The sequence below is a fragment of the Melanotaenia boesemani genome, chromosome 16, assembly GCF_017639745.1.
Source record: "Melanotaenia boesemani isolate fMelBoe1 chromosome 16, fMelBoe1.pri, whole genome shotgun sequence".
NCBI lineage: Eukaryota > Metazoa > Chordata > Actinopteri > Atheriniformes > Melanotaeniidae > Melanotaenia > Melanotaenia boesemani.
In genome coordinates, this window is record NC_055697.1 from 7,380,899 (window position 1) to 7,397,590 (window position 16,692).

General features: G+C 39.5%; 1 protein-coding gene across 2 annotated transcripts in view; it reads left to right on the forward strand.

Moving 5' to 3' along the window:
- Positions 1-16,692, forward strand: part of LOC121655501 (inositol polyphosphate-5-phosphatase A) — a 161,901-nt gene that overhangs the window by 101,574 nt on the left and 43,635 nt on the right. For both annotated transcript variants that reach the window (XM_042010199.1, XM_042010198.1), the window contains exons 7-9: positions 1,831-1,883; positions 2,712-2,831; positions 15,542-15,626. In XM_042010199.1, coding sequence (XP_041866133.1) covers positions 1,831-1,883; positions 2,712-2,831; positions 15,542-15,626 — 258 coding nt within the window. The remainder of the gene's footprint in view (positions 1-1,830; positions 1,884-2,711; positions 2,832-15,541; positions 15,627-16,692) is intronic.

Below are 16,692 nucleotides of genomic sequence, written 5' to 3' on the forward strand. Positions count from 1 at the left end.
TGTTCTGTACATTAAGCATTGAAATGTTCTCATCACATTTTCTCATTTTGTCCTTTTAGGTGCTCCCAATGATTATGTGCTTTGTTATCTTACTGACGCTGTTGGATGTTTTCTGTTAAATTTCTTCACAGGTGTAGCAGCTGCTTGTCTGGTGTCTGGTTATATAGTTGTTGCTGTTGGTTTCTATCTGTTCATCTTTGTCTCCTTTGTCTTCTCTTGACCACCAAATTTTTTGTAATTTATTAATAGTAATTAATGCGTTAAAGTCCCACTCGTGATGTATGTCTGTATGTTTACATGAGCGATATGTCTCATGTAAACAGAAGAGAGCGCGTTTATTAAGATGAAGAAACGTTTTCTGTCGGGCATTTAAGTACGGAAGCGTGGAGCTGTCACCCAAATAAAAAAAAAAGGGAACTCAAAGTTTTAGCGTGATTGTTATATGTGAAATTTTATATATATATATATATATATATATATATATATATATATATATACACACACACACAAACATAATCATACATAATGTCCATTAATGTATGATTATACAACTTACTAACACACACACACACACACACATATATATATATATATTGATGCCTGTTCCACCTGTATCCATCACTGATCAAACAAAACAGCTCCCAAAAGGATTTCAGTCAAATGATTAAAGTGTAAAAACTTTCAGTTTAGTGAAACTTGATTCTTGGATCTTTACGTTCCTAGTCGAGGCGAGTTTCTGTCGGCTGTTTTCCATCAACATTTCCAGTCATTTTTATTTCCCAGGGTAACAGAATTCCTGATAATCTGCATGGTTTGCATTTCTACTGTACAGTTCGAGAATTTTTCCTGAAAGGTTGATGCCACTTGTTGATACAGCGGTCGGGCCCACTTCAGCTGTCGTGGTCCTGATATAATATTAATATGCCTTTACCTCAATAAAAGAAAGACTTGCAATGCTGTTTTTATAGAAGCATTTTGAACATGGGAATGAGAAAATGACATTGAACCAGATTTTAAAAATAAAGAAATAAAGAAATGATCTCTTTCAAAATAAATTTGATAAGATGAAGAGTCCAAAGTAGTAAAATGATCATAATGTAATGACATTACTTTGCTTGTTCGGTCTTTACTTCCTGCAGGTGTGGGCATGGTCACAAAACTGGGAAGTATCCAATTTCTAAATAAATTTTAAAAATTGAAAGGAAGTGTATTTATTTTTTGAAAATGTTCTTACCAATCAAGAAATTTTTTTTGTTAATTATCTAATAAATTCTGAAAAATCGAATGGATTTATTTCTTTTGTGTCATATTATCTCTCATTTGGAAACAGTTTTATTTTTTGTTTGTTTCCTTTTTTTGTTTTCCCGAGTGAATCCACTCTGCTTCTGTAGTTTCTGATGGTTGTAACTTCTACTTTTTTGATTTACAGCTACTATCCAGACACTTTCATGAGGCAGCGTGGGCCCTTTCTGCTGTAGCACAATGATTATTTTGTACATTTTTGAACAACTTGTGGTTATGGATTTAAAAGTGGAATAATTTTCATTGAAGGGTCATGAAGCTAAAAGTAAACACCTCGAAGCAAAGTGTAAATTCTGGATAAATGTTCTTAGTATAAACCACTGCCCCCACTCAGTTTCAACAAGTTACGATTTTAGAAAACTGCTCAGTAACGTGATATCATTATTAATATTTTGGATCTAAATGCCTCTAGATGACGGTAAAACATTTGACAGCATATTTTCCATCTGTCTTTTTTTCTTTCTTTCTTTTTTTTGGGGTATCACTTTCTACGGTTGCCATGCTAAATTGAGTCTCTCTGTTCTGCAGTGCAAGTGGTCCAGAAAAGGATTCATCAGAACTCGATGGGCCCTGGCTGACTGGTAAGTTTTATTAACAGGCCCCTGCAGAGACACATCCCAGCTCATCACTGTTCAACCCTGAATCATCGCAGCTGTATCAGTGTGATTAGAGACGGAGAGGCAACCACGTCAGTCATGTCGGGCTTTTCCCAGAAGCTGGAGCACTGGTTATCACTGACAGCGCAGAGCCACAGAGCAACTTTCAGAGCTTTACCCTTCGCTAGCCGTGCGCCACGGCCGAGGCCAGCGATCTGATTAGAAATAATCACGTTAGTCAAGCAGCTGCATATGACAGATGACAAAAAACATTTGATGCAATTGAACCTGCACAGGATAAATAGAAACGGTGCTTCCAGCATGCAGAGCTGGGGATGAGGGGAGGAGTGGGCAGGTGAGGGGGTGCAAGACAGGGATTGTAATCTAATAGAGGGATGTCATGAGAACTAAGGAGCTGAAACGGTAAGCATTTAATAGGGGCATGACGTTTGACAAGAGCGGTGGCGAGAGCGCAGCTGAGGAAGAATAGGAGATCAGATTAGAGGAGGATAGACACGGATACTCCGACCTGTGCATGTTTTCATTTGTTCAGGATGTCTGTGCAGAAAAAAAACACATGAGATAAGATCAATTCCTCTGGGTGGCTTCATCGAGCACCGTGCCAACTAAACACCCCAGACTGATAGGATCAGCAGGGAGGTGTTCATCACTGTACATTGAGCTGTCTTGTCCTAATGGGACAAACTGAAAGACCACCAATCATAGAAATTCCCTTGTTTTTAAGTGTTGATGAGAATAATACTGTTGATTTTCTGAAAGAAGTTCGCTCACTATGTGCTCTTTTATCCTCAGTGCCTTTGATCTGGTCAACATTCACCTTTTCCATGATGCTTCCAACCTTGTGGCCTGGGAGAGAAGTCCTTCAGTCTACTCGGGGACCAGACAGAAGGCCTTGGGATATGTTTTAGACAGGTATTCACATCCTGGACACCAGTTTTCATGCCGCTCTGCCTATTACCTATCTTTTTGAAGAGATGATGCCAATATCCAAGATTTTATTCTCAAATTCACTCTGGCTGTTTTATTTGTTCACTGCCCATCAGATAAAATTTGTTTGAACAAAAAGAAGCAGAAAGAAGCAAAACTACAAAGAATATTAAATAAAAAGCAGTTTCTTACCCCTTCCTGCATCAAATCCCAGTCCTTTGTAGCATGAAAAACCTGTATTGGTATTGTAATCGAGGCTTAGAGCTGGCCTGAGCAGGAGAGGTGCAGCAGAGGAGGGTTTTGATGGATTCAGTTCTAGACCAGTGGGATTACATCTGTCTGGAGAAGTTGGGGGTCTTACTCACTACACGGTCTGTGAACTCCCAAGTCTCTTTCATTTGTCTTCTTCTCCATCCCTCTTTCCTGCTTTCAAACATTTTCCTTCCTTTTTTCGTGGTATAATCCTTTACTCTTCTTTATTATTGTCCCAACACCAACAGGAAAGAGGAAAATGCATTTGTGAGGGGATCAGCTGGGCTTTAAGGCCATTGTTGATGTAATTGTTCATTACACCTGGTACAGGAGGAGGCCACTAGGGGGCACAACAGCAAACTGGACTTTACAAAACTTCTGTCCTTGCAAGATATAACAAACCCAGAGGTGATTAAAGCAGTTTGCCTTTTGTGCCTGGAAAAGCTGAAACCTGCATTTTTATTGATTGAAGCCACATATTCTATCCTGTTTGCCTCTACGTCGCCTCTGCAGGTCATCTCCATATTGCATCCTGCATAGTTGTGTTTATTCCGGGAAATGTGCAAACATGACTCTACATAAACTCATGATACTTATAAATCAATGGATGCACAATTTTAAAAAGGATATATTCAACCAAATGCTTTGCTTCCAATTGATTTATTTAAAAGAAAAATTTCAGATCCAAGCAGCCATGACATGCATTGTCTGGCATCATCAGATAGCATTATTTAACAGTTGATGTCCCCTAAATGATTAAATCCTAATTTGATTATCTCAATAGTGACTTAACACCTCCATTTTCCGTAAAGTTGGGGTCCTTTTCATGTGATCTGCTTGTAACTGTGCATACTGGGAATGAGTTTCTGCTCTCAGTGCTGCGTAAACCCAGCCTATATTCTAACATGACATACAATCTATTCTTATGCCTTGCTAATGTGATTTATGGGATATCCATTTGCAGTGGAGCGAGATGATAGAGTGCACAGTGCAACCCCTGATCCCTACCTGGCTGTGCTAACACAGAATAAAAACCTAGTACCAGACTCGCTGCAGGTGACCTCCCATTCAAAAAATGCATGACATGACTCGCTGCTGCCTCCACTTTGAATAACTACATATTGTACATGCATAAATGGGTGGAATACATCAGCGGGTCCTCTGATCTGCCTGAATTATGAGGTGGCTTTGTAAAGCCACCTTTTTGAGGTCATATTTTACCTGTTCTTCAGTGTTAATTTGATGAAAGAATGTTCCAGTTTAATGGACAGGGAAGCTGGAGTGTTTTAAGAATATAGCAGCTTTTGCCATTTTTATTGGATTGTAACTTACATGGATTTACTGACATAATGAAACTTTGAAAGGAGCTTGTTGTTGCTCACATTTAAGTGTTTTCATTAGAATTCCTCTGCCTTCATCACGCTGTTTTCCAGTTGATTTATTTTGAATGATGCCTCCTGTTAATGCACCTAAAAGGCAGAGACTCAGAAAAGCCTCAGCTGGGTGGTTGAGGGTATTGACAAGAAATTGTTTGGTAGTTTCCACATGATTTCCTTGTTGACTAGATCATTTAAAAGTTTTTTTTTCTCTTCCCCTGACATGGGTGAGGATGAGTCAGATTGGTATGCTCCATATACCCTGGTTATTACTCATAAGGGGTGAAGAGTAGGGACAGCGGGAGTATCGCGCCTCACTCGCCTGGTTCTTGGGGAGCTGTCGAGCGCAGATCCGGAGCACCAGAGTGAGAAAAAGCTGGCGGTGCAGAGGGAAGAGAGGAGGAGCACAAAGGGTGCTTGGGCTCTGTAAAGGGCAGTGAATAATGGGTAGGTCCTTTCACAGACGCTGCTAACCTTTTGGCAGCCACCAGCAAACTCCATTCTCCTGTGCCGATCTGGGAGGACAATGTGCCAGGGCCAGGCTTTGAATGAAGCGCTACCACCAACAGTGTTCCCATTCAGCGGCTGGTTGGGAACCATCTTTTTGGCTATTGTCCTAACTCTGACTCTTACCCCCAGAAGCAAAGCAGGAAAAGGGGCAGGGGGAATACCTAAAGCCAGCCCCTCCTTCTTCTCTCCCTCTCCTCTCTCTGTCCATCTCTGAGCTCTAATCTCTCATAGTGAGATTGTAGAGGCACCCCACCAGCTGAGGCAGCCAGAAGAGGAGCCTGATCACAGTACTGGGGATAAGAGAGAGATCGCTCTACACCCGGGCATCAAGCTCCAGCCTTTCACCTTATCTGGGGCCCTGGCCTAATAATACAGCTTACGGGCCATTGAGAACACATCTGATAAGCCTTTTCCTCTGTGGCTCTTTTAACCGCTAAACACTGTTTATCTCCACAGTGCTTGGAAGTCTCGGGGGAACAATGCTGAGAAGGAACAGTGTTTAGCCAGCCAGACCTCACCATTGAGTCATATCAAAAAAACACTGCTCAAAAAAATTCATCCCTTTGCTTGTTTTGCTGTCCTTAAGTGCAAATGGGATTCAGGCTTCATAGATTTAGTGGACTCGTGTTTAATTTCCTTCACACTTTCTGCACAGGACATGGTCATTTCAACAAGATTCTAAACCCATTTTGTAAATGAGCCTGTGAAATGATAGCATGAGATAAAACCAACAGCTTTTTTTCTATCTTTCCTAAAGAAATCCCTTTTGTGCATTGGAGTTTGTTTCTTTTTCCTGCCTCTATTCAGGATGGCTGGTCCGGTTCAGGGGAGAACAGTTTTACATTACAACTGTGAAATCCTGGCATAAAGGCGTCCTTTGTGGAATGCCATTATTTTCACACAAATATAGTCCATTGTCACCATGCTGAAGTTAATTTGATCAACATTGGGGACATTTAACTGTTTTGTTCGCTGAAAAGACTTGTTTCATGCTCATTTTCGGGGCATTGAAAAGCAATGATTGGCAGAAAAATAATGTTGCCGTTAACAATTCAAAGCAATTAGTTTCCCATGGGGAGGCAGTGGGCCGCACTGGCCACCACACAGCGATGCTTTGTCATTTTATGGAGGGTCATCAGTCAACTGTCAGAGAGTCTCAAAGAGCCCTCCAATCTAAATGTTTCCCTTTAGACTTTTTCCCAGAACAACGAGCTGAAAGAGCAGAGAGAGGCCGGCTCGTCTCCAGCCAATAGACATGTTGCTCCAAGAGGGAGGACTGGATAATCGCAGGGAATTTATTTAAGTGTCCATGTCAATGCAAGCATTATGCTAATCGTGTCTCCCATGCAACCTCCATGTCATGACATATGTAAAACAAATAATTTTTTTCAAATGAGCTTTTGAGCAATGGCTTGGTGAAAAATAGACTTAAAAAAAACATTTACAAAAATGGAAGTCTGTAATTTGTTCATTTGTCTGAACTTCACAGAATGCTAAGAAGCTAATCAAGAATTTGAAATGAGGAAACACAACAAAAGTTGGGGAGGAAAGCAAATAAAAAGTTTATCAAATATAGACAAAAAAGTTTATCAAATATAGACAAAAAAGTTTATCAAATATAGACAAAAAAGTTTATCAAATATAGACAAAAAAGTTTATCAAATATAGACAAAAAAGTTTATCAAATATGGACAAAAGTTGATCAAATATAGACAAAAACGTTGATCAAATATAGACAGAAAAGTTTATCAAATATAGACAGAAAAGTTTATCAAATATAGACAAAAAAGTTTATCAAATATAGACAAAAAAGTTTATCAAATATAGACAAAAAAGTTTATCAAATATAGACAAAAGTTGATCAAATATAGACAAAAAAGTTTATCAAATATGGACAAAAGTTGATCAAATATAGACAAAAACGTTGATCAAATATAGACAGAAAAGTTTATCAAATATAGACAGAAAAGTTTATCAAATATAGACAAAAAAGTTTATCAAATATAGACAAAAGTTGATCAAATATAGACAAAAAAGTTTATCAAATATAGAAGTATCATTATTATAGTGACGGCAGGGGTGTCAGCATTGGGTATCAAAGGAACATCTACCAAAAGCTTAGGGTACAGTTGATCATTCCAAACAAATGACTTTGTATGGTCTTTACCAAAGCTCTTTTCCTTCACCTTACTGGAAAAAAATCAAGGGGGTAAGGAAAGGTGGAAAGAAAAAATTAGACGCTGCAACAAGAATCAGATCACACAGATGTGACTCTGCAGCCACAGATGCTCAAAAAAGATAGTAACAGAAGGTGCTTTAGATTTCAATTTCAATTATATCATAATGGGAGTGTGAATCAAATACTGTGAAGATATAGTGTTACTTTATAATATGGGTTATATTAAAAAAAGAAAAATGTCACAAACAAAGAAATGTGGTGTTACAGGTTCTTTATCCTGATTTATGCACCAAATTTCACACAGAGCGACTGGATAAACACAATCAAGCATCATTTTGTAAGCTGCAGCCACAAGGAATTGTGGGATTAAATAATCCCTTTTATAAAAGATAGTCCAGTGAAGTCTATCATGAAGGAAATAATGAAGAAAGCGTTGGAGCTCATTTCCTCTTGATTTGATTTGATTTGATTTGATTTGGTTTTATTTATTTTCACAATTTCACACACACAAACTGGATATTGATCCTACCATGTTACATTGTAAAAATAAGGGACTCACTCAGAAGCTTGAAGCTGATAAAACAGGGATCCAGCACATCACCACCTGACACATAGTATAATATAGCACTGACATCAATCTGCTATAGCTCCAGCTCAAGGTTTCCATGAGTAGACTTCTTTTTTTTTCTTTTTTATGAAATTATTATTATTATTTTTATTATTTTTGGAAATTTCTGAAATCCGCTGACTCATGTCAACACTACCACGTAATGAGACCATCCCACAGGCAGCTGGAGGTACACGTGAAGGGGTCTTGTGAGTCCGTGAACTTAAAAAGTTCCATTAAAATGAAGCTTACAGTGCATGACAGTCACAGTACTGAAATAAGAGACATGTAGATCTTGATTTTCTAGCATGGCCCCTCAAACAAATGCAATACACCATTGTCTATATAATTGTCATTTGTCAAAGTGAGAGTACAAAGGTACATAATTGTATGTCATGACATACAATTATGTACCTTTGTACTCACACTTTGATCCATGTAAAAGAGCAGCATTTTCAGCCCTAAAGTATCTAGGCCGCAAACCCATAACAGAATATACAATTTAACCATTCCCTTTGTCTTTTTAAATTTCAACAGAAGAAGAATTAACAAATATTTTATAAATGCAGAAATGTTGGTCTTTCATCATCTACAGAGTTAAATATTGATGAGATTCAAAGTCTCTGTGTGTACGGGCCAAGACAACATAGAAACGCTAATTTGTAATATTTTAAACATCTAAATACAATCGTGACATATTTTACTGTAGAGCTGTGTGCGTCTATTCAACACTTTTCTTCCCATCTTTGGCAAATGACACACACACAACACACATATTACCATTACATAGTCCCTTCCTCTCTGTATACAGACTTACTGAATAAATACCAAACCCTAAAAGATTTTTTCAACATAGCACCAAAATAGAGCAACTTCAGGCTGCTTGTTCCCACTGAGGCTACGGAGACAAAGATATCTCACTGTTTCATTACAGTAATGACAAATTTATGGGCTCGGTTCAACTAACAAGGACGTCAACCTGAATGAAACTGAATACATAAAGCTGCACATTGGAACAGTTTATTATTATCAAAAGTGACAAAGATTTTCCACTGCGAAGCTCGTCAGTGTTGATTGTGAAAATTAGTTAGTTAGTTTGTATGTTTAGCGGATAGTTATGACAAGGCGCTTCTGGGATGCTGCTGACACGCACTGCAACGCGCCCGGTGCAAACCAAACCATTGACTAAGGAAACGGGCCTTTAATCCAGTTACGTTCATCTTGACGTGTCGTCTGTCCCCTAGTGAATTTATTGATATTTTGCAGCTATCAACAGTCCTTAAAAATGGTTGAAAATTAGTTTCATTTTTGCTTAAAAACCAAACAAAGTTCAAATATCAAATCACATTTAATTTTCTCTATTGTTTTCCAACTGTTAGGCTTTTTTTTTTTTGTACAGATTTCTCCACATTTTTATTGATCTATTACAGAACTATTGGCTTGACCAGTCTTCTTCCCTAACCTCTGAGTGACCGCTGTAACACTCTCACACCCCCTTCAACGGCGTATCTTTCCTGCACGCCGTTCTTATTGGGGTGGGCGTTACTAAGGAGATGGGTGGCTAACAGTGGGACGGTGGTAAGCTTGTCCGGCAGTGTCAAAGGTCCCGTCAGGGGCCACCCTTGGCCTATTCAGAAAGACGTCACCAGCAGATTCTTCACAATGTTAACATTCGCCCAAATTCTCAACATTTAATTACAATGGATGACGATGCTCAGCCAGGCTATTGTTTGCAAAGTCAAATCTGACTGGCCAGCTTATGGGAAGTCAGCTTGTCAATGTAGTCATGACATGGCCTCCGGTTGCACCCTCATAATCCCACATAGACTGACTGTTATGGCTCAGTTTAGCTGTCAGTCATGGTATATAATCTGATGAGGAGTCAGTGAGTGACTGGTGTTAAGGAGAAAGATTCATGTCTAGGCAAGATTTGTTTATTACCATGACTGAGATACTGATAGTGTGCTTGAGCATGTTTTTAACATGTTTGTTCACCTCCATGATGCCTTGTTTGCATGTGAGACGGTAGTTGAATCAGAAGAGAGAATGTCTGCTGGGTGCTTTGTTGGTGGTTTAAGGAGCCTGGGAGCAGAGTCCGGGGCTATGTAATAAATTAGTGTCTGACCCCTGTCGTTGTGTGGCCCCCATTGGAAGACCTGATGAAGGCCCCAGCCTAAACCCCAGTGAGAACGTCCCATGTGAAGAGGCTCTTTCAGGGGTGTCACTGTGCAATGAATTGGCCAGGAGAAAGCATGTTTATAGACTGTGTAAAAGAGTGTGTCTTTGTGAGAGAATGTCACTGACACTGTTACAGTTTGCCTGAATGGACTATGATGACGAGGCTAATGGGGCCCCCGCCCAGGGTGAGGGTCAACGAAAGAAGCCCCTCCCTTCTCCTCCTTCTAAAAGCTCTGGACCCCCCACCCTCAGGCCTCTTTCACGCCCAGTAGCTGTAGCTAATGTTGCAATTCTTCCTTTCTCCACAAAGGCCACGAAAAAAGTCAACTTTCACACCAGCAGGTCACCACAAGTGCTTTAGGAAATGATCGTGTAAACAGAGCGTTACCTTCTGACCTGTGGCTGATACCTTAGAGCAGCAGACAAAAACGGCCGGGTTGCGGGTATTAGACATGGCTGTTAGCAGGAGAAAGACTTTGGGCTCGGGAGAAACACACTCTTATACTCCTTATCCTCCTTTCTCACTTCATCCATCCTGTCATTTGAGTGACAGCCTCACTCTTTTATCTTTTTTACATTTTATTGTTTTGCAGTCTGATTGACGCTTGTCGACACTATTTATTTTCCTTACTACTGGTAGTCCTAAAATCCCTATTTTAGCACAGTAGATGCAAGAGTTCCCACGTCTCTAAGAACTGCTGTGTTCAGCTTTTTTACTGCCCTATACTTGGCACAGCAGGATAAAGTGTTTCAGTACAGAGAAGTCTTTTAGCACCGGAGTGTAAAGTCATTAATAACATCAATCCCAGTTCGAGTTTACTAATGAGCCACAGTACACATGCGTAGAATCATACACAGGCATAGTCTGTTAAACCTAAGCTAATAATATCAAAAGAATGGTGACGTGTAATATGTCAAGAGGGTTTTAAAGTTATAGCAGCCACAAACCAAAGCAAAACATGCTGGAGCTTTTAGAGCTGTAAAAAACAGTTTAAAAAGAAAGTACACTTTTCTTGTTTGACTGAAAGAGGATCCATTGTTACCCTTCAGGTTACTGAGCTCAACCTCACCTGAAAATAAAAATGTAGGTAAGTTTTTACAGATTTCTGTTAAGCTGTAGCGTGACACACAGATATAAATGATGAAATGACAGTGTCCCTAGAAGGTTGTGATTATAGATTTTCTTGTTATGATTATTTTCAAAGAAATATTTGTGATTTTTTTTTATTATCACAGTTATTATGCATTAACATGATGAATGTGTAAAATCACATGAACACCCCTATAGGTCTTTAAGTTTGATCTATTACTATCTTTTGATGCTACCATAAAAAAATAATATAGAAACAAAGTAACATAACCAAAAAATCTCATTTCAGCTAAATCTCTGCTCTGTAAACAATAAATAAATAACTACATATTAACTCTGGGTGTATCTCAGAGGAAACAGATGGGAAAGGCTACAGGACCTCTACCCGGACCTGGGAGGCTTTTTTCTGGAACTACATTACAAAAATGGTTTTGAACATTTCTTCTGAACCTTAGAAATACAGGAGAAACATCTAGCTAGCTTGGACTTCCAGCTGTTTGAGACATAAATAATACTGAAGCAGTGAAATGAATAAACAAGGACATATGTCTGTAAATAAATGCAGTTTTTTTTTTTTAAACCCATTGCACAATGAAGCATTGACCTGACGCTGAGTCAAAGTTATAAAAAGAAGTCTAAAAAGATTTACATATCGGTTTTTCTCATCTGTATAACGTAACATTCAATTAACACTGCTGAATGCTTCACGGAAACACAACCCCAGTCGTACATAATTACAAAATTACAAAATTACAAATGACACAATAACATGTTATTTAAATAATACGTCAGACAAACTTTAGCGTCATTTAAGAAAACTAATGAACATTTATATTTAAAGCTGGTGATTATCCAGCAGATGGTAAAACAGTAAATGTATTTCCTCTTTTTTCTGAAACTTTTTATACAAAATGGCGTCATTTTGTTCTCATGGATGTGGATTTTTCCAAAATACGTATCTTTGCATTTGAATCCCAGGGAGTAAGACAACATTGACAACTTGACATTAACTTGGATTTTATATGACGTCTCTGCTGACTAACCTGCTTAACTAGTCTGCAGATATTACCCCCGTCCGTCCATCCATCCATCCATCCATAAATCCATCCATCCATCCATCCATAAATCCATCCATCCATCCGTCCGTCCGTCCATCCATCCATCCATTCATCCATCCGTCCATCCATTCATACATCCATCCATCCGTCCGTCCGTCCGTCCATCCATCCATCCATCCATCCATCCATCCATCCATTCATACATCCATTCGTCCGTCCGTCCGTCCATCCATCCATCCATCCATCCATCCATCCATCCATCCATCCATTCATACATCCGTCCGTCCGTCCATCCATCCATCCATCCATCCATCCATCCATTCATACATCCATCCGTCCATCCATCCATCCATCAATCCATAAATCCATCCATCCGTCCATCCATCCATCCATCCATCCATCCATCCATCCATCCATCCATCCGTCCATCCATCCATTGTTTACATTTATTGCTGTAAAATCTAAGACTTTTATAAACACCACCTGTCAAATTATGTGGTGTCGTGGTTGTTTTTATGGGACAACTTTGCTGCCTACATTTTCAGAGCAACATAGAAAACATAACATTATCTTATTTCACTTAGAGGATATATTATAGCACCCCCTGCTGGATTGAAAGGTAAACTACTTCTACATATATTTCCACTGTGGAATTCGGGGATTTTAAAAGGACATTTTAACAGTTGTTTAATTAAGTAAGCAAAATAATGGCTGAAAATTAAATTACAGAGTACACAATTATGTGTACTCTATACCAGAGGTCCCCAACCCTGGTCTTAAGACCCACTATCCTGCAGGTCTTAGATGTCTCCCTGCTGCAACACACCTGATTCAAATTAATGGCTCGTTAGCAGACTTGTGCAGAGCTTTTCAGAGATTTGTTTAATTTGACTCAGATGTGTTGCTGCAGGGAGACATCTAAGACCCACAGGACAGTGGGCCTTGAGGACAAGGGTTGGGGACCTCTGCTCTATACAAAACAATAGAAAGCTTAACACATCAGAACTGACCCCACCACCTCCTGCATAGTTCCTTATTAATAAAGTACCCTTATTAAGAAAACATCTGTAGATGTTTTATTGTCTTTATCATGTGAGCTACACATAGAACGATTTTTTGTCAGTGACTGACAATAAAGTTTTTATTATTTTAATTCTAAAGTTATGATTAATAGACATTCAATGTCTCCATGTGTTGAATGGATTTACAAACACTGAACACTGAGGGAACTTGATAGAGAGTGCAGATGATAATTGTGAGAGGACCATGGTCAACATTGTGTGAAATTTAGGGTCTTGTGGTGTGGGACTTGGTGAGGTAATCCCCATCCAACTCCTCCTACCTCCCTTTGGTTGGCATCATTTCAGAGTGAGATGAAAGCTGGTAAATCAGGAAAACATGGTGACTGTACAATGCAAAGTTTTTGCCCCTTAGACCAAAAAGCTACCACATATTCTCCAATAATATCAAGTTTGTGAAGACCAGTTGTTCATTTTATTACATAATATATGTATTTCCTAAGTATTCAGGATCCCATCAGCAGTACCCACACAGAGAGACAGTTCCTATATTAATAGACCAAACTTATTGAAAATGCTGCCTTTGTAGGCAGAGCAAAAATCATTTAACAGCATTATAAAATATTTAAACTTAGGATCATTATTTGGAACAAAGGTGTTAATCTATAAAACCTAGACAAAATTAGAAGATAACAATGGCACCTTTTTGATATTTTCTAAATCTTTTCAGATCATGCTTTAAATTTATCATTTTGAAGAAAAGAAAAGTAATTAGTTGCAGCCAAATTTGCACCAAAGAGCAATCTGTATTATTAAACTGCAGAAAAATGAATGAAAATACAATTATGGTGTTCCCATCTTCATATTGATCCATTTTTAAAAGAATGGGATAGAAATGTGATCTAATAAATTCTGTTTATTAAAAGGGAATGTCAAATGACAACCTCTCCATTTCACATAATAGCTGTGTTCTCCACCTGCAGAGAAGAAGTAGCTGTTCTTTACGACAGCCGGCCCAGACCGAGACCCACAGCTAAGAAAAGCTCTTTCTCTCTTTACAGCCTCATAAATATATTGTTATCTGTGCCTGGGAAGTCCACGGTTAGATTTATCCACACGATTAGGGGAGATAGCGAGCCAAGCATCCTGAATCATTAATTACACAAGAGCCAGCACTACATCCACCTTAATTTCCAATCTCTGCTCTGTACAAGAGTCGCTTTTAAGTAGGTGATGAGGCATAGGAGTTCATTATATGTCGCTTAGGTGCATTTTTTTAAGCACTGGGATGCTGATGCTGTGTTGAACTTGTAGAGATTTGGAAGTGCTCCATGTCAGAGGGGATCTATACTTGCAGGTTAAAGATTGCAGTGTATGTAGTCCATTAAAACATTTCATTGTGTTCATTGTGGCACCTTTTTACCCAACGCAACTTAAAACTCAAAGATCTAAATACGTGACCCAAGACTTAGTTTTATTAAAGTCAGGGGAAAATAAAACCACCACCACCAAACCCAAAATGTGTTTTAGCCCACAATCTTTCTAAATCTGTACTCGTTCCCTCTCCCTTTGATCAGTCCAGCAGTGGGAATTTCCTCTTTCAAAGGAAGTTATCAAGAGTTATTGATTTAATTGTAGTGTCAGCTGAGAATTAACATTTTTAACTGCATGTTGACTCAAACTCCTGCATGTCTGGGAAATGTACCACAGACAAGTCCCAGAAGATGCAATTAGCGTGTCTGTAGGATGACACGAGTGCTGCAGACGATAATCCCTGGCCTGTATCAGTCATCTGATTTGGGCTCCGTTTCTAAAGCAAATTACAGTGACACGGTTTTTAATCTGAGCCCTGATTCGCCATTTGTCCATAATATTGATATTTTGTAGTTCCTTCAACTTTAAACTTTCACATAAGTTTTCATAATAGACATTGATATCTGTGTTGTCTGATAAATTATTAATGCTGGCATTAATGTACAAGATCTTATCAAATTTTAATAAAATATCAGAAAAATTCACAAAAAACCTTAGAACAGGGGTGGCCAACATCGGTCCTCAAGAGCCACAATCCTGCAGGTTTTCCATGCATCCCTGCACCAACATACCTGACTCAAATTAAATGGATCCAACAGCCTATAAGGATCTGCACAGTGACTAATTAGTTTAAGTCAAGTGTGTCGGTGCAGAGATGCATGTAAAACCTGCAGGATTGTGGCTCTCAAGGACCCACATTGGCCACCCCTGCCTTAGAAGCTCCTCTTATCAGAGTGTTCAGACCACCAGGTGGTGCTGTATCCCTCATTAACTAAACACCTGCAGTTCAGGGCAGCTTGAAAAGTCTGACATCTCCTGGTGATGGCTGATCTTTAAAGATGTCTATTTTCTGCTAATAACTCCTGATCATTGTTGCTTGGTTTGTTTTGCAGGATCACAGACCAGCGGTATGAGAAGCTGCCATATTTCGTCTTTGGGGACTTTAACTTCAGGTTGGACTCAAAGGAAGTTATCGAGGTGAGTGTGTATCCTTATCCTTTGAGCTAATAGTCAAATATATATGTGATTAAGTGCTGTAGAATTCATAGCTATATAAAGTGTGTGTTTGTGTGTATTAGACGGCAACAGTAATATAGTAAAAGTGGTTTTAGTGGTCCTCTGTCTCCTTAGAGTTATGAGTCATTAAACGCTTCCCTGTTGCTGCGCCAGCTGTGTTTGCCAACTGAGCCTCCAAATGCATTGTTATGTTACGGTGCCATTTACTGCTCTTTCTCTTCCTCCACAGCTCCCTCCCTTCCCTCTTTCCTCCTCCTTCTCCTCCTCCTCTTGGTGCAAATGCGGCCAGGGAGAGCTAAGGCAGTGCAGTCATTCAGCATTGTCCATGAGAAGATGAGGGGGAGTCAGGGGGGGGACGGATGAGGTGGTGGTGGGGGGTGTTAGTGGCACAACAAGTCATAAAAGCCCACCGCAGACAGTGATGTCCTATGATAACAGAGTGGGAGAGACACTTGTTGGCCAATCCTTTCTGACACAATGGTCCTCGAATCAGTGGGCCTGTTTAAGGTGTGGGCATTGTTGGTTTCAACTGGAGCCCCATTCAGGGGAGTGGGAAGAGGAGGGAAAGCTCTCTGAATGGAGAGCTCCAAGGCTCAAATGACTTAGGAAGTACTTCACTCTGTGTGGCAGCCCGTTATCCGGCGGCTAGGAGAAAAGCTAAATCGGCACCTCCTCCAGAAGGGCCAGCTCAGTAGGATGAACATCACATGTTTTTACTCAGCAATCTATCAGGGGCATTGATTAATTGCCTCAAAGTTTGTGCAGTACATTTGATTTTGGTGCTGTAATTGGATCACATTGACCCCGCTGGTCATATGAACATGCATTGCTTTGGAGATAATAAATGCAAGTTCAGACTCTGCAGCAGCAGATGTGCAAACACTGAGGCTATTCAGAAGTCAGTTTGTGCAATTAAATGTCACCTGGCACACATTTAGGTTGCCACATTGATATTCTTTCAATGACAGAGTGTTTTATGTATTATCTGCGCTGCTGGGATAAAAGATGCTGTGTTCTGCTCGCTGGA